The sequence below is a fragment of the Enhydra lutris genome, unplaced genomic scaffold, assembly GCF_002288905.1.
Source record: "Enhydra lutris kenyoni isolate GAN:26980312 unplaced genomic scaffold, ASM228890v2 scaffoldscaffold15, whole genome shotgun sequence".
NCBI lineage: Eukaryota > Metazoa > Chordata > Mammalia > Carnivora > Mustelidae > Enhydra > Enhydra lutris.
Genome location: NW_019154099.1, coordinates 9785454 through 9803937, shown reverse-complemented (window position 1 = coordinate 9803937; position 18484 = coordinate 9785454). Strand labels below are relative to the sequence as shown.

The 18484-nt window shown below is 43.8% G+C and overlaps 1 protein-coding gene across 1 annotated transcript in view; it reads right to left on the bottom strand.

The window, feature by feature from the left end:
* The window catches only part of LOC111147002 (von Willebrand factor A domain containing 8), a 335372-nt gene that overhangs the window by 24351 nt on the left and 292537 nt on the right, over positions 1–18484 (bottom strand). The window contains exons 39-40 of the mRNA XM_022502835.1: positions 18002–18158; positions 11542–11650 (exon numbers count right to left, since the gene is read on the bottom strand). Coding sequence (XP_022358543.1) covers positions 11542–11650; positions 18002–18158 — 266 coding nt within the window. The remainder of the gene's footprint in view (positions 1–11541; positions 11651–18001; positions 18159–18484) is intronic.

Below are 18484 nucleotides of genomic sequence, written 5' to 3'. Positions count from 1 at the left end.
GTGTGGGTATTTCTGTTGGGCAGGAACCCTGGATACGTCCAGCTTTAGGAGATACTGCTAAACAGCTTTCCAAAGTGTTTTTTCCAACTTATATTCCCATGAGCAGTAGGAAGGTTTCATCTGCTCATACTCTCACCCACACTTGATATTGATGGCTTTAAAAAAAATTGTTAGCCATTCTGGTGGGTGTATAGCATGTTCCCTTCCTTTTTATTTTTATCTGTGGAAAAATGAATTTTGGTTCTGCTGGTCACTGATATTTTTAGGAACATGAGCCAATAGTTTTTGTTTTTGAGAAGTGTAAAGTATGTACTAGTTTTTTGATCCAGAGCTACTGGGCACAAAGTCATTTTATAATAGTAGCACTATTCATTAGTTTTCAAGTCTAGAACTTGCAGATAAATATGGCCAGATAATTTGTTATCTGCCATCTAGCCAGCCCACCGATTTTTAGAAACTCAAAACAGGAAGAGGCCTGTCAGAATGGATACTCATGAAGGCAAGGGGCTGGAGGAGGAGTGCTTTAAAAACTTACTGTGGGCTGGAAAAGAAATATTCATTATTATGGACTGTGTATTTTATGGGACTCACTGAGATACATACCTTACCTAGTAAGTTCCTACTGGATTTAAAGATATGCTTTTGTGTATAACAAAGGTCCAAACATGAGCTTTATAGTATATTCATTACATGAAGCAAAGCATTCTTATAAATATGTCCATCTGTTTTGGCTTATACAGTAAGTTCATACTAATGAGAATTTATTACATATAAAGCCAGGTTTCACTAGTAAAAATCTACATTCAGACTTTCTAGAAAAGAAACACGGTTTTATTATGTTCATGTAAAGAACACCTACACTACTTGAAATGCTCAGAGGATGACATTTCTGGGAAATAACTGGCTAATCAGAAAGGACATCCACACTCACCTGTGGCAGTGAGGACATTAGGAGGAAAACACTTGACACAAACCAATTATCTTGTGGTTTGTGACACCTGATCTTGTGATTTCAGCACTGAAAGTATTCTGATTAATCTTAAGTCTTTGTTTATCTGGGTTGTGGTTAATCAGGACTTCCTTTATCTGCAAACTCTACAAGTAAGCCGATTTTCTATTATGCCTTCACAATTTATTTAATGAGGAGATTAGAAAGATTTAAGTGGCAATTTTTATAGAAAGCACATACATTCTACAGAATAAAACATATAGATGATCATCACTAAATACTTCTTGGGTGAAAGAAGAAATGTAAACGGATGTTTGAGGATACCTGGGAGCAGTTATTCTTTTATTAAACATTAACTCCTGTTATCTGCAACATTTCTCATGTTCAACCAATGTATACTTCTTATACTATTAATCTGCACCTTTAAAAAGTAAGATGCTGGATTAAGGTAAACTCTTGCACAGTATTTGTAACATAACAAATTATAAATCAGTGGAAATAATAACATTTTCTTTACGGTTCTCAGTATTCTGACATAGCAAAAAATATTTTTTAGATACCTATTAGGTTGCTAGCTGCTCTGAATGCTGAAACAGGGTTGTCCAGGAAAGAGAAGATACAGACCTTCCTATTTTAAGGGATTCCTTGTTTCTTGAAGTGCCATCTCATGGCAAGGTTAAATACTGATTCACGTACTTCACAAAGACGACCCTCCTTAGAAGAATTTGTTCTCCTGCTTGCTGATGTGAAACTAAACTATGACTTTCAGTTACAAGGTAATGACATGTTAGAATTGGTGTCTATGAATAAAGGCAATTTTATGCCTGTTTTTCAAGAATTCAGTATTTTGGGGGCGCCTGGGTGGCTCAGTGGGTTAAAGCCTCGGCCTTCGGCTCGGGTTCTGGGATCAAGCCCCTCGTCGGGCTCTCTGCTTAGTGGCGAGCCTGCTTTTCTCTCTCTCTCTCTGCCTGCCTCTCTGCCTACTGTGATCTCTGTCTGTCAAATGAATAAATAAAATCTTGGAAAAAAAAAAGAATTCAGTATTTTTAACCCCCAAGGAGCCAGGAACCACACGTAGCAGTGTGGACATACAGCAGGCACCAGAAACGGACCTGTTCCAAGGGAACCTAGATCCACCCAGTCCTGCTTTCCCCCAAGTTATCCTCAGCTGGCAGCCCCATTCTTTGGGCTGTTCAGGCCACATCCCTAGACGTCTTTGCTTTCTCTCACAGCTCATGCCTAGTGTGCCCCAGCAAATCCCCTCAGCTTCTCCATACCCACCATACCCACCTTCTCTTCTGCCTTCCACGCCCATCCCCGGCGCTAGCACCCTTCTCTCTTGCCTGGCCCAGTGCCATGGCCTCCCGCCTGGCCTCCCTGCTTCTCCCGTTGCTCCCGTGGGTCCCTCTCCACACAGGAATCCTAAGAATCTTTATGAAAACACGTTGCAATTTCCAGCAAATGCGTTAAAAAATACTGGCATGATTAAATTTTTACAACGCCCAACTGAACTTCTCTTTCTCTAGTTATTTTCAGGAATGAAATAGTATTTGTCTCTGTTGCATGTAATATAAATTCTCACACTTTTGCTTCCTTCTATCCCTCCTATCGACTTCTTGATTTTTTGCTTAATTTGTGAGATACTATGAGAATTTAGGCCCCGCTTGTTATTATTCAGTTCACTTTTTTATACTGTTATCTTTTTCATAGTCTTACTTTTTTTTTTTTTTAAGATTTTATTTATTTATTTGACAGAGAGAGATACAGCGAGAGAGGGAACGCAAACAGGGGGTGTGGGAGAGGGAGAAGCAGGCTTCCTGCTGAGCTGGGAGCCTGATGCGGGGCTCAATCCCAGAACCTGGGTTCATGACCTGAGCCAAAGGCAGATGCTTAACCATCTGAGCCACCCAGGCACCCTTCATAGCCTTATTCCTGATACTTGAGTTTTCTTTTAAATATATTGGCCACAATTACGTAGAGCTGATTCTGTGTTTAACCGGCTCTGAGGCTTATTCCGAGTCCTTTTATACCATGAATTTCCTGTTCTTTAAGAATCTTAATTGGGGCAACTGGGTGGCTCAGTCAGTTTTAAGCTCAGCTTTCAGCTCAGGTCATGATCCCAGGGTCCTAGGATCAAGTCCCGTATCAGGCTCCTTGCTCAGTGGGGAGCCTGCTTCTCTCTCTGCCTCTGCCCGCCACCACTCTGCCTGCTTGTGCTTTCTCTCTCTCTCTCTCTGAGAAATAAATAAATAATATCTTTCTTAAAAGAATTCTAATTCCCTTTTTCATTGGCTGCATATTTAAACATATGTTTATATATGTGTATATGTGCATTTTATATATATGTATGTGTGCGTCTACATATTTACCTCACAATTATTTTCAAAGAGAGTACTTAAGTGACATATATTTAAAGTCTCTGAATATCTGAAAGTGTCTTTCTGATCTCCTTGTACTTTGGTGAGTACAGAATTCTCAGCTCACATCCCCCAACCCCCCCCCCCCGTGCCCCCAATCCTGCAGATGTTCTTTCACTATCTTCTGGCGTTCAACATTTCAGAGACAACTAATATAAGATTACGTTTTGTCTAACGATAGCTTGTTTTCTGTCTGCCGGGCTGCTTTTAGGATATTTTCTTTGTTTTGGAAATGTTAGCGTTCTGTGAGGCTGTGGTGAGGAGCTCCTCTCTTTAGATTACTTTCGCCGGGTCCTCAGCGAAATGTTTTTCATCCACAGAGCTGGGACTGTCTTTAGCCCAGTACAGTTTGTTGTTGTTGTTACTCTGATTACTGTTTATGAGTTCTTTTAGGTCCTCTCAGGGAATATCACTGGCTCATTTGGCGCGCATTTACTGAACGCTCACCGTGTACCAAGGTTCCCGCTTCTCAGGAGGGCTCCTGGTGCGGTGTGTTAGCTCCCCGCTCTGTTTTCATTGATCGGCTTTCTTTTGATTTTTGTCTCTTTACTGCCTCTACAGTCTGGAGTAACAACTCAAGTTTCCACTTACGTTAGTACTTAGCCTGAAGACGGGACTGAGTCTGTTCCTTCTACTTTGAACGTAAATTTCAGTTTTGGGACTGTATTTTTAGTTTTTTTTTTTTTTTTTTTTAATAATCTTTCCTTATTGCATTCAACTCCCTTATTATTCCTGCTTGCTTCTTAGCCAGACTTTTTAAAAAAAAATCCATGCCTTATTTCACATACTTCAAGTTTCTTTGATTTGTGAGAGCACAAAGCAGATGTTTTCAAGAACTCTGGTGTTTTCTGAAGAAAATACTCTAGCCCAGCAGCGTCACCTTCCCCTACATCTTGGATGCATGTCACTCTACCTCACTGCAGAATCCCCTCTTAGATCCCATGTTATTTTGTTCGTGGGTGTCCCTACTCTTGAATGATGAGACGGCTTTATAAAACCATTTGGGGACAGACTGGGATCTGACTCTCCTTGCTCGCACTGACTTGCCAATTCGTTATTACCAGAGCTCTCCTTCAAGATTTTAACTGGCATTCTTACCTGAACTAAATCTACACTACTTAACTCAGGAACTCAGTAGGGAAAAGAGCTGGAACTGTGGACTGTCACAGCATGAGAACATCATCTCCATATCATTTCTTACTTTGGTTTGGAAAAGCCATCACAAGGGGCCTACTTGGTATTTGTTTGATCTCATCTTCAAGCCAAGTATAAAGTTAAGACTGGTCTGGCCCCTTTCCCAGTGTTACTCCCTCTCCAGCCTTCTGTCTGTTGTAGCCACGGCCTAAAATCAAGACCTCCCCACCCCCACTGCTCCTGGTATTGCTGCCTTCAAACTGCTGCTGCTTGGCCGTGACCACATGGAGGTCAAGTGATCTGCTCCTCACCGGCTTGAGGGCTCTGCCTTCCATTCCCTGCCTCTCTGTGTAAGGGAGACCAATGTGATTCTACTGAGTTTCATGCACTTCCTGGCTAGTAATGCTATTTCTTCTGAGTTGTCACTAGTACTGTCATTCATAGGGTCTGATCGCACTCCATGTAGCACAAATTCCTCAAAGCTTCTCACATGTCACACGCACTCTTCCATAATTTCTCCTGTCATATGGGTTTTCACCTTTTACAACATTTTGCTATTTTAACATGTTCATGGTCATCTGGTGAAGACTGAGGTAGAGGCCTCAGCTCAAGCAGCCTGGAAGTCAGGACTGTATTTCCAGGCTGCACTTGGTTGAAGTTGTCCCTCAGGGGCCACTAAGGCCATGTACTGAGTGATGAGCCGTTTGGGTGCTAAGAAGAGTAAATGGCACTTTACTGTTCTCCCTGAAATGCAGACGTTCCCTAATGTGGCTGTTTCCACCTTTCCTCTCCATTTGCTCTGTACTCTCACATTAGCCAACACACCTTTTCTCTTGGCTTGGGTTGTTGCCCTACACAGATGACCTTAAAAATGTAGACATAGATATATATATACAGATAAGCAACCTCTCTGGTCCTAACCTTGCCCCTGAACTCCAGATTCACGTCTTAAAATCTTTGAATATCACGCTTGACATTTTTATGTAGGTATCCCAGGAGTGAGAAAATAGGACATCCAGACCAAACATCTGCTTTCTCCAAAAGCCTCTCCTCTTTCTGACTTCCCTATTGCTGTTCTCTAGGGCTTGAAAACCTCACCATTCCCCTCACCTCACATTCAATCAGTTACTCTCTTCCCATCCTACCTCCAAACTGTCCTATCCTTTCCATTTTCACTTCCATTACTCTGGCTCAGGTTCTTATCACTTCTTACCTGGATACTGAAAGTAATTTTAATGATTTCATTTCAGGGTTTCCCCACCTCTCTCTTCTATGATACTTTCTCTCTCCATGGTTAAGAAGCCTCCTAAAGAAGGTACAACTTTACAACTCCCTTTCTCAGGCATGTTCACACTCCTCGCTGATTATGGAATACAGTCAGCACGGTGCTCAAGGCCCTTGGGGGTTCAGCTTCCCCTCATTTTTTTCTCCTGTCTCCACTGCCCCCAGCTCCATCCCCAAACTCTGAACTTTAGTCCTTCTGGACTGTTTGTCGTTCCCCGAAAAGCCTTGTATTCAAGGCTTCTTCCTCTGCTCATAGGTTCCTTCTGTCTCGACCAGAGCTATGCAGACTGCCCTTGGTGAGTAAACACTTGCTACTGGTCCATGATGAAGTAAGTTACAGAAGTGAACAGCAAGCATTTAAAAACTGGCATGGCAATTTGACAGAGTGCTTTTATGTTTGCTGAATCTAATATTAAATAATACGGGTTTGTATCTTGTATGTTCATTTTTATATCTTTTCTTCAGGAGTTCATTTCTATTTTATTTTATAAAAGCATTAGTTCATGGTCAATGAACAAAACCTGGCCTCTCTCCAAGGAAGGTTTGAGAAGCTCTGGTCAAGACTGTTCCTCCATCCCCATCCTGAGAAGAGCTGCCAATCGAAACCATGCTCATCCTTCATGGCCCAGCTCAAAAGGCATTTCCTCTTTTTCCCTAACTGCACAGCCTAGAAATTGATCACACATTTGTCTACATAACATGGCACTTTATTTAAAACACTGCTGTGCCATTTACCATATTGTGTCTTCTATGACAACTACACATGTATTTTCTATCCTAAGTTAGTCATTGAAGGCAAGAAACCTTACGCAAAAGAGATATTCAACAAATGTCTACTGGATGAAATAACAGTTATTATTAATTAAATAAAGGGAATGGGGGAAATGCTTTCCATTCTTTACATATGAATAAAGTGGGTGCTCAGAATAAAGTCTAAATTCTCTGCCTGGCACCGACCTGCCTCTTAGCTCCAAGTCCTTGGGCGCATTTTACACTAAGTGGAATCTTTTTTTTTTTTTTTTTCCAAGATTTTATTTATTTGACAGAGATCACAAGTAGGCAGAGAGGCAAGCAGAGAGGCAGGCAGAGAGTGAGGGGGAGAAGCAGGCCCCCCGCTGAGCAGAGAGCCCGACGTGGGGCTCGATCCCAGGACCCTGAGATCATGACCTGAGCCGAAGGCAGAGGCTTAATCCACTGAGCCACCCAGGCGCCCCACTAAGCGGAATCTTGCTCCCACTTGAAATCAGCCATCGGCTCACACCTCAGACCTCAGTGTCACGCCCTTGTCCGTGCCATGTTCTCTGTTGGGGCATCGTTTACTCTTTCCTTTAACTGATGAATACCTCGTGTACCCTTCAAGAGCCAGCTCATGTATCCTTTCCTGACAAATCTCTCCTAGAACCCCTCTCCTTTGGTTCCACTGCCTTCTCTGCATCTGTCTACCTAGACACCTACCATACTCAACTGAAATGATCTGTTTGGGTACCCGTCTTTCCCACTCCCCAGAACTATAGCCTTCTTGAGGACAGGGACGGTATCCCGTGAATCTCTGGGGCCCCAGTGCCCTGGCACAGTGCACATCACACATCAATGTTCAAAAACACTGTTTATCTCAGCCTAAGCTCATTTTGAACTGCTCAAGGAAAAAAAAAAAAAGAACATAATTGCTGGTTCATGGAGATATCATGCTAGCCAAAGCAATCAGAGAAAGGCTAATTTCGTTTAGCCTGAGAATGAAATTACTGATTGTAGATCAGCAAAATGCTGGAGAGAAGAGATGATTACAATCAGTGGCTTTTTTGTGGAATGGATATTTTCTTTTGTCAGGGATTGCTGGCATCAGACATTCAGATTCTGAACCAAGCACAACTGAAGTTATGACAGACTCTGCTCTAATAAGACAATTTTTTCTATTGATTCCTAAAATGTCCAATACCCAGGACCCTATGATATCCCATATAGAATCCAGTCAAGAAGCAAAGGGAGGTCACCGGTGATGGCGATCTTAATTGAGAAAGCTAGGAGTTGCAACAGACACAGTGTTGGAGCAGACATTGTAACAGGAGTGACAACACTCCTTTTCCTCACATCGCTGTCCGGAGCCCGCGTGTAGGCTTGAAGCCGTACTTTGAGAAGTCATCTCAATGATGATTTGCTAGTTCCTGGCCAGACGTTTTGCTGTTCACCAAGGAAACACCCATGGTTACCGGGATTCCACAGCAACCTCAGCACAGCTGGGAGCTATTAGTCAATCAGAGCCACACAGGACTGGCAGACGGTGGCGAAAGGGGAACCAAACAAAGCCTTCTTGTTTTGGTTACAATCTAAAGACTCATATTCCACTGAGGCCCTGTCTACCCTTGGCCAGTAGCTGTGTTTTGAAGTAGCACTATCTGTCTACGTGGAAGACTAGAATGCCCCCGAGAATAACAGATCTGTGGATTAAAAAATATATGTGTGTGTGTGTGTGTGTGTGTGTGTGTGTGTGTGTGTATGGAAACACTCGAAAATGCGATGTTGGTATCTGGATAATGATGCAAAATGCTTTATGAGTATATGTGAGAATGATTCTTTTCATGGAATTGCATAGTTGTCAGGGGATAACAGAGGCCTAAGAAATAACAGGGACCCGAGCTTTGGACTCAGATACCCGCTTCACGGGCCACATAACCCAGGCCGAGTCTCATCATCCTTCTACTCTTCAGTTCCCTCAGTACAAAGTGGGAACAAAGTAGCTATATTCCAGAAGACTGTAAGAATAGACGGGTTACATGCCTCAGCTTCCGTATCTATCCAATGTAGAAAATAGCTCTTACTGGTTGTTGTAAGGACTCACCAGCACAAGAAATGGATGTAAAGGAGGTGACTGGGTGTCTGGCTTGCAGCCCAGGCTGATGAAGAAGAGCAAAAACTAGGGAAGTAGGGATGAGACAAATTCTTCTGCAGAGAGTGCTGCATGCTAGGCATTGTTTTAAATGGTCTGCGTGTATCATCTGAGGCAATCTGCGTAGCTGCCCTATTATCTGTTGTTGCATTTTCCAGAACCTGGGCTGTCAGGCCCCAGAGCTGGCGCTCTTAGTCACTAAGAGACAACGATGACGACGACGATGGAAGAGATTGTGAGAATGCTGTGGTAACGTAAGGCATCCAGCATAATGTCTGGCACCCGGGAATTGCTCAGTAAATGCTTGCTAGTATTAATGGGCTTGTATTACTTGTGAAGATTTGGAGAGATGGTAGTTCTACAACAATTTTAGGTTCTCCTCTGAGGATTACATCATTTTTATTCCCTTTCTTCTATCTTAAAACTCTTTCTTGATATTATTTAAGCCTAGTTTCTCTTTTTCAGATTTCCATGGAAGAAGAGAATAAAAACATCCTTGAAATAATTAAGTTACTCTATTTGAGGATATCTAGAAAGTCATTAACCCCAAGCCCCTTATGTTTTTTTTTTTTTTAATAGTTGTCTATTTCTTGTTTTCTATCCCTTTAATTGTATTTGTTGCTTTTCTTTGAGCCCTTTGTGATTTTTTTTCACATCTCTCTTTGAAGATGGGAAGCAAAACTGGATGCTGTTTCTGAAACTGGTCTCATCACTGTGGGCTTTAGCAGAAGTCATTCCTTAATGGCCACCCTAACTCTAACCTAGGCTTGACGGGTGGCCTACTTGAAGAAGTCACAGTAGTGGGTCTACCTTTTCTTCCTTTGGCTGACCTGGTGAACATAGTATCATTTATCTTAAAGGGCTGCTGTGAGAATTAAATGTGGTGGTGCTTGTAGAAGTAACTAGAGCCTGGTGCCCAGTGAATACCAATCAGGACATGAACTAATACCAGATAAGGATTCTCATTCTTTCAGTTAAAAATGTATTCCTGTGGGGCGCCTGGGTGTCTCAGTGGGTTAAAGCCTCTGCCTTCGGCTCAGGTCATGATCCCAGGGCCCTGGGATCGAGCCCCGTGTCGGGCTCTCTGCTCAGCAGGGAGCCTGCTTCCCCTCCCCCCCCCCGCCTGTCTCTCTGCCTACTTGTGATCTTTCTCTCTCTGTCAAATAAATAAATAAAAAATCTTTAAAAAAATATATTCTCGGGGCACCTGGGTGGCTCAGTGGGTTAAAGCCTCTGCCTTCGGCTCGGGTCATGATCCCAGGGTTCTGGGATCGAGCCCTGTGTCGGGCTCTCTGCTCAGCAGGGAGCCTGCTTCCTCCTCTCTCTCTGCCTGCCTCTCTGCCTACTTGTGATCTCTGTCGGTCAAATAAATAAATAAAATATTAAAAAAATATATATATATTCTCGTATTCCTCTCTGATGCTGTGAATCATCGGATGGCCCATTTGTACACAGGGTAACACTCTGTGTTGTCTGCATGTAATCATGGAATCCACGGCCAGACTGTGATCTAGTCTCTGTGATTTTTTTCAAAAGATCAATTAATTAATTAATTAAAGAGAGAGAGAGAGGACAGAGGCAGAGCGGAGGGAGAGAGAAAGAATTCCAAGCAGATTCCCTGCTGTGTGTGGAGCCAGACACAGGGCTTGATCTCAAGACCCTGAGATCATGACCTGAGCCGAAATCAATAGCCGGACGCTCAACTAACTGAGCCACCCAGGCGCCCTAAGGTTTTGATAGCCTTCTCCTTTGACACCGTCTCCTACCACACACAGGCTCTTCTCAGTCCCACTGAACAGCCTGGACTTGTACACCCTGTGTCCTATGTCTGGAACGCCCTGACTCCTCAACCATCTAGAAAATCCTTAGCATCTTTCAAGTGTGAACTCAAGCATCACGTTCTCCACGAAGCCCTCCTTCGTGCCTTCCATAGCATTGTGCACATACTTCGCTATAGAAAGTAAGAAACCATTTGCCTCTTTGTCTTCGAGTTCCTTCTTTGAGAGGAGGGACTGCATTTTATTTTTCTATCTCTAATGTCAAGAACTTCAGAAATGAATGACTGACTCAGGTACTCATTGTTCAGTCTTAGCATGAGCACAGCCTCTCACCAACCTCATCTCCTGTGAACCACTCATTTTGGCTCTTTTTCACCTCTTGCCTTGCCCTTATAATCACCCAGAAGTTGCCTCAATGCCCAGGGTGATAAGAACTGGTACAGTGAGTGTCTTTGCTGGAAAAAAAAAATCCAATCATTCCATGTTAACTTTGTTCACACAATTTGCCCATGGATTTTTTTTTTTTTTTTTAAAGCAAATTCTTCAAATAACAAATCTTTTGTTTGGGAAATCCTGAAGCATCTTAATTAGCATTTTAAGGGCGGGGGCAAGAGCAGTATTAACTGATTCTGAGACAGCACAGTCTAAAACTGAAAAAATGGCAGGCAAAGCAGGGGTAGGGGGAACACAGGAGGAGATGCCAGGAGACACAGAGTGCATGGTCTGGATGACCCAAAATGCTCCTCTGTCTCTTTAGTCCATGACAGTAAAATGATTTGTAGGACAAGAATTCTATCTGTGACTTTCTTGTTAAGGTGGGATGCTTACAGATCTTCTAGGAGGGGAATCAGGGAAGTCCAGTGTCTTCTAGAGTTGTTAGTCAAATTATTCTGGACAGGACAGGTGGGGTCAAATGTTCTTCCTTGGAGAACTCAACTGAGAAGGCCATGGAGTGACCCACAGTCTCACTCAAACATTTTGGCATTAGTATTTTCTGACTGGCTGATTAGGGTTTGGATAACTTCCTCTAGTAGTTTTGGGATGGGTCCAGCTTTGGACCCAGATTATTTTCTTAGTCCACTGTGGGAGGATTACCTGTAAATTATCCAGGATGACTCGGAGGGAGTGCACCTGCCGTCGGACAGCACCCGAGAACCTTTCATACATTGTGGCATCATACTCACTCATTTGGATCTCCTTTAACCTGAAACCAGAGGGGGAAGAAAAGGTAACAGCTGAAATCATGTGCATGTGGTCTTTTACTTCCATTCATCTGCTGCCAGAACTGTAGCATGGTCCTTGGACACTGAGGGTGCCCTGGAGGAGAAAAGGCGAGAAGGAATGTCTCCAGCTAGGAGTTTCAAAGAAAGAAAAGGTCCAGCAGTGGGCTGGTACATGGTGAACTGGGAGCCTTCTAGAACAAACAAAACAAAGTGAACCAAACAACCAGATAGCCCTGATGTATAGTATTTGCTGATTTCTGTGGTGTAGATACTCCCCTCCTGATCAATTCCAAGCTACTAACAGTAAGATCGCTGAGCACTGACTTGGAAAGAAGGCACACCATCGGCTCTCATGAATCAGTGAGTCAGCTCTAGGGCAAACCACTGCCGGATCCCAAAGACGTGTCACGGTGCTGGCAGCTGGTCAGTTCATGTGGCAGGTTCCTAGAAGAGCTCCGTGGGTTGCCTTTAGAGACCAAAGGCAGATATTTGGTTGACCAAGATAACAGTTCAGGCCCAGAGAATGTAATTTAATGTGTTTCTATGGAGAATACAAGAGTCTTCTGAAGTTGCTGTGTGCTTTTAACAGGATAATTGTGTTTTCATGTGACTGTGGCTCTGAAGTCCTATCCTGCTAGCGCAGTGCTCCTTCTCATCACTCTTCCTCATTAGCTTCCACTGCAGTCCCCGCCAGTGCACTTAGAGACCCCGAACATGGCACACTCACCTCCTGGCTCCTGCCTGGGCTGCTCCCCCACTGGGAACTTCCTTTCTCTGCCTCTTTGCCTGTAACTCCCACTTTCTCTTCAAGAGTCAGATCAATGAGGACCACCTCGAGGAAGCCTGCACTTATCCCAGATCCATCTTCTGAGGTCTCATAGCCCGTTGTGCTTCTCGCTATCAGAGCATTTCCTTCTCCTGCTATACCCATCGGCTGCCTGTCTTCCCAGCAAGGCTCCTTTATGAGAAGGACTGAGTCTCATTGTTAGCATACAGCACCCAGCACGGTACCTAGCACTTAACAGGCGCTCAAAAAGGAATTAAATGAATGACTCAAATAAAAATAAGACTCAGGAATATTTAAAATGCAGCATCTTAAACCAATCATAAGGAGAAGGTTCTTTCACCGAGTGAGGCTCTCTTGGGTTTTACAGGGTTGTAGCCATAATACACTAATCTGATCACGTGTTTCTATAAGTTTCCATACATGTAAAGGTGCTGATCCTCAGACAGGCACTAATGAACGTACATCAACAGAAGCACAGTCTTCTAAACTGCCGTGTGTGTATGCGCACATGCAGTGTTGGAAGGTATGAATCCCAGGTCCATACCTGAAACTCATCTCAAATGCAGATCTATCTTCTTGGGCTGGAACAGAAACCCCAAATGCTGAATGGCAGTGAACGGTCTCTACTCCTCCATGTCAGGCCAAGCACTGGGGAGAATCCAGCCAACACAGGGCAGGGGGCTGGTGGCTTGTTAGCATCACATGATGTTAGAACCACACCACCATGGGTAGATCTGCAATTCCTGCCCTACCACCTGGAGGGGTCGGCTGATACCAACTCAGCTTGCACGATTCCACCTGAAGTCCTGCTCGACCCCTCCAGTAAAACTGATCATTTCCATTCATGACTCTTCTGTAGATACCCACTGCGAAACCTCCACACATGATGGCTTTCGCTAGATATGTCTATTTCCCTCTATCACAGTGTTTTTCAAACTTTATTTTCCACAGAGGGATGTTTTATACTAAGATCCAGATCTACACATATGCATGTGCGTGTGTGTAGAACTAAACAAAAAATTTAATGAAAAATACATTTACTACATATGATTCACTACATGGATATTTTCTCTTCTATCCCTCTGGGAGAAGAAATAGTCTCAGTTTTTCTTTGAATCTCCAGTTCCTAGCACAATGCCTAAACGCTGTTAGATAGCACTTTGAAAACTCTATCAAAAGGTAAATAATAGCTGAATGGTGTTTCCCAAGGTGACCCGCCAAGGAGCCCTTCTAAATCTAATTTACTCTCTGTTCTGAAGAACAGCTAGGAATACGTGCACAGGACTTGACCTCCTAAAAATACCTCTTATGTTTGGCTTAGGCAATCTCCTAAACCTCTCTATAAATTTTCATTAGATTAAGTTATGTCTTAAGTATGAAGGCTGACAGAAGCTGGGCACCATGAACATTGCAGGATATGCTACTTCCCCACCCCGTCAAACACAGGAAGCTAATATGCTCTTTCCCAAAGAAGGGAGATTAGTACTTTTCCAAAGGGAGGTTAGAAAAAAAAATGTGGATATAGCTTGTCCTTAGCAGGGGTGGGGGTAATACACACACACATGCGTGCCTCAGGAAAGGAGTCAGGTCGCTGGTAGGTCACCTTGGGCAGACTGGCCTTTGTAGTGAGATCAGAATCAGCCCCATTTATAAGGCTACTTCTGGCGCGATCATGTTGCACCCAAAAACACACCACATGCTGTTTTAATTATGAAGAAATCTGGAAATCATATTCCAGGTTGTGTCAGCTTTCAGAAAGATCACCTACAAGGTGTTCGAAGCTGATAAATTCTGAAAGATGAAGACTGACGTGGGGAACGGGGAAAGAAAATAGGAAATTTTAGCCTCTGGATCAGATAAGCTTCCTGGTGCTAATACTCTCAAAGCCCACAAGACTAGCTGGAAATATGTCTTTCTGCTGCCTTAACCTTGATCAAAACTACAGGGCACAGCTGCTTCACATCCCAGTAATCTATGTGGACTAACTGCATTTTGTTGGCACAGTATATTTTTAAAGGGTATATTTATTGTTACGTAAGAGTCTGGGAATTTTGGTTCTCATTTTACTTTTCTTATAGGTCAGACTTAAATACTATAATTTTGGAACAGTTATGAGAAAAACAAACCTAAGCTGAGACCTAATGGGTAGGGCTGATTCGTTTTACAAATGGTAATAGGTACACCTTCCATGAGCTGGCGCCCACCTCCAACGCCCTTTGAGGCACGGAAAATACCTCACCATCAATTTCCTTCATGTTTTGTTGGTTTAATGTTTCTGTCCTGCTTTCTGCATGTCTTACGCCTGTCTCCCTCTGTGGGTCTTCCCGAATTAATCCTTTTTTCCCCCCAAAGTTTTAATTTAAATTCCAGTTAATTAATAGTGCAATATTAGTTTTGGGTGTATGGTTCAGTCAATTCTTGATGTATGGGAAGAGGTATGGACTGGAATCCAGGCACAAATGAATGCTAACTAGAAGCTATTCTGAGGATGACAAGAGCCTATCAGTAGTATTAGGCTCTTTAAGGCAATATGGGGGACCTCGAGACTGATGGATGGGTCTGGCTATCACTCTGGTTTCAGCCAGTTGTTTTTTTTTTTTTTCAAGTTTTTATTTTAATTCCAGTTAGTTAACATATGGTGTTATATTGGTTCTGGGTATACAATACATAGTGATTCAGCACTTCCATACATCACCCAGTGCTCATCAGAACAAGAGCCCTCTTCCATCCCCATCACTCATTTCAGCCATCCCCCACCCAGTCTGGTTTTAGCCAGTTTCTGAATTAAGTATCCGCCAGGCTCTGAACAAAGCATCAGTATTCAGGTGTGCATTATTCATTCCACATGTGTGCATGGGTGTTTGCCATGCACTGGGTTCAAGGTACAGGTGCTGGGATGTATCAGAGAACAAAATCCCCTGCCCTCAAGGGACTAAAAGTCAGTGGAGACGCAATCAAGTCTTCATACAAATAATAATACAGTGTGAAACAGTGATAAGGAGCGTGGAGAAAGGGGACACAAAAGGAGGGACCTGACCTCACTCTACATATGCTGAGAGTTGCAAAAGAGCTTTAAAACAGACTCTTTGATGATAGTGAAGAATTATTACTTTTTAAAGATATGATAGATGAATTGTATGTTTTTATTTTTTTAGAGAGTTCTTATCTTTCAGAGATATACTCTAAGATATTTACAGTGAAAAGACAGGATATCTTGGATTAGTTTCAAATCAACCCAGGGGTAGGGACTGGGAGTGGAGCCAGAATTTTCTTCTTGAAGCTAGAAGAACAGGTCCACAGGGTTCTCAGTATGTTTCTCTTTCCTTTTATTTATGTTTGAAAAGTTTCCTAACAGGGTGCCTGGGTGGCTCAGTCAGTTAAATGTCTGCCTTCAGCTCAGGTGATGATCCCAGGGTCCTGGGATCGAGTCCCGCATTGGGCTCCCTGCTCAGCAGGGAGCCTGTTTCTCCCTCTCCTTCTACTGCTGCTCCTCCTGCTTGCTCTCTCTCTTATAAATAAATAAAATAAAATAAAAAGTTTTATAATAAAAAGCTAAAGAGATTCTTCAGCAGTACTAAACTGGATACTCATCAAACAGGAGTATTTATTCCATGAAAGTAGAAAGCACCCTCTTTGCTCTCCGTGTTTTGCTGTGCCCTGAGCTTCTCAGGATTTCCATGTGTTTTTACTTCTTCTCCCCTTTTTCATACTCCTGCTCACCTCCCGTCTTTCAACCACCTTATGGTGTTCTCTTTTACCTGGACTAGATTCTTCTCTGCAGTAATTAGAAGACGTGTATGGTTTTCTTACTCCCCTCCCTGTTTCTCCCCTTTCCTCTCCCACAGCCACTAAATTTAGTTGTCTTATTATCAGAAATGCTCCTTGACTTCTCCCCCCACCCCCCCGCCCCGCAGGGGTGGTGGTGCATAGAACCAGGTCCCTTATCCCTACTGTGGAAATCAGAGGTGGGGTTGTACGCTCGTGCCCAAGCACTACTGAAAGGTCTTTCTGCCTCCCCGTGAACTATGTGTGTCAAAGCACTATATCTGTCCACTTGTGCAAAAACTGAGACCACTCTGAGCCTGGCAACCCTAGGAACTCAGTCGGGGATGGGAGAATGAGGCATAGCTCATGTTTTACTTCTTTCCCTAAACGGATGTTTCACTGCTTATAAGGAATGTTGAGCAGTCTCCGAATTCTAACAAGATCTTTCATATACCTCCCACTTTTTTTTGAGAAGTTTAAACTGCTTTCATTTCTAACATAGGTATTTGTCCCCTAACTTCTTTGGGAGGAGGAGAGAGGAAAGTCACCCATCTCCACGAGAGCCAACTTGGGCACACTGAGGGTAAATACATTGTTTCAGGGCTCCTGGGAAGCCAGCAGAATGGCTGGGAGGGACCCTTTTGCCTTATTTACCTGCTGGAGACTCGAGGCTCCCACTGCTCCCTGGCTTTCCTGAGGGTGTGGCAGGAGGGGCCTGCATTCTTGTCCCTATTGTTCTGTGTTGTTTACTTGCAGGATGTGTAAGCACAGTGTGTAATGTAATACCAGATGTTCTACGTGGGTGGAACTTCATAACACACATACACACACACACACACACACACACACACACACACACACACAAGCATGCTTTTTTTCTAAGGGCACCCAGCCCCTTCCATTGAGCACAACGTAAAGCTGCCTCCCAAACCACTACCAATTCCCTCACTCCCGCAGGAGGTATTGTTGGGCCTTCGGTATTTTTGGCTTTTAGCTAAAGAACACATGTGAATGTCTAGTGAAAGCACCATGTGGATTCTTATTTTTTAGATGGTTCCAATCCAAGTGGTCCAGATGGGTTCCAGATCATCTAAAAGCCACAGGCTCATGGTTCTGCATTTCAAGGCCTCCACCCATAGACAGGGACTCCATGTTCAGCCTTGCTCCCCACCTCCCAGCTGGAACCCTTTCTCCTGGATAGGCAAGCTGGCTCTCTCCGCCACAGACCCTGTGCTTATTATCCTGCTCATTTAGGATTCCCTTCCTGGAAGATCCAAAGCCTGGCTGAGCTCAGGCCTCAGCTCACTGTCTTATCCGTGTCTACACCGGCAGGGGGCGTGGCCTCCCTACCACGTGACTGTGGCACTTAAAGAGTGTGCGTGTTTTTGAGTCCGGCTCCCTACACACATCTACAGGATTTCTGAGGGCAGGAAGGGAACCTTGCCTAGAGTTTTCTAAATTCCCTTTGGGGCCTAGGAATGGATGTGGATGGAGGGATCTGAACTTTAATTTCTCTTAAGAGCGGTCTCTGGGTTTCCTTTCTTATGGGCTCCGCTCCTTTTCCCACTCAGTGATGTGTGATCAATGCACTGAACTGATTACGTCAAACAAAGAGAACGAGGCATTATGTTCACTGCACTGTCTCTGCTGGGGAGGTGGGCGCTATGGGTCTCAGTTCGTGCTGTGCAAGGTGAAGAACCCGAGGGCTTGAGGCTGCTCGGGGTCGGCTGCCTCTCAGCACCACCACGACCACCTTGCTTGAGCGGCGGCAGCCACTCACCGCTGCTGAAAGGCTTTCTGGCCCATCTCTCTGGCGGCTCTCTTCACCTCCTCAGGAACCGCGTCCTTCTCAGCCTCTGACACCTGGTACACAGTATGGCCTGCGTCCAGCCGGTATGGACCTCCTTTGCCACCCAGACCTGCGGTGTCTCTTCCCCCTGGAAGGAAACCAGGAAAATCCAGATGGTAAGTCTCATCCAGGCCACAAGACAAAAGTCAGATCGTGGTTTGAAAGCAGTTTCCTAAAGCATGTTAACTGCACCTAGTGAGTAATTAAATATTCAAATGGCCTTTTTCTGGAAACAAAGGGTATGCCCCTGTTCAGGTGCCTTTTCTCTTCTCCATCCAGCCAAAGTTTACCCATAGTTCAAGGGTCAGTCCACATTCCAGGACACCTCACCAGATGACTTCACATCACAGGGATCTTTGCTGACCACTATTTATTACCTTTAATATTTATTTTATTCTTTTCTCACTAACCTTA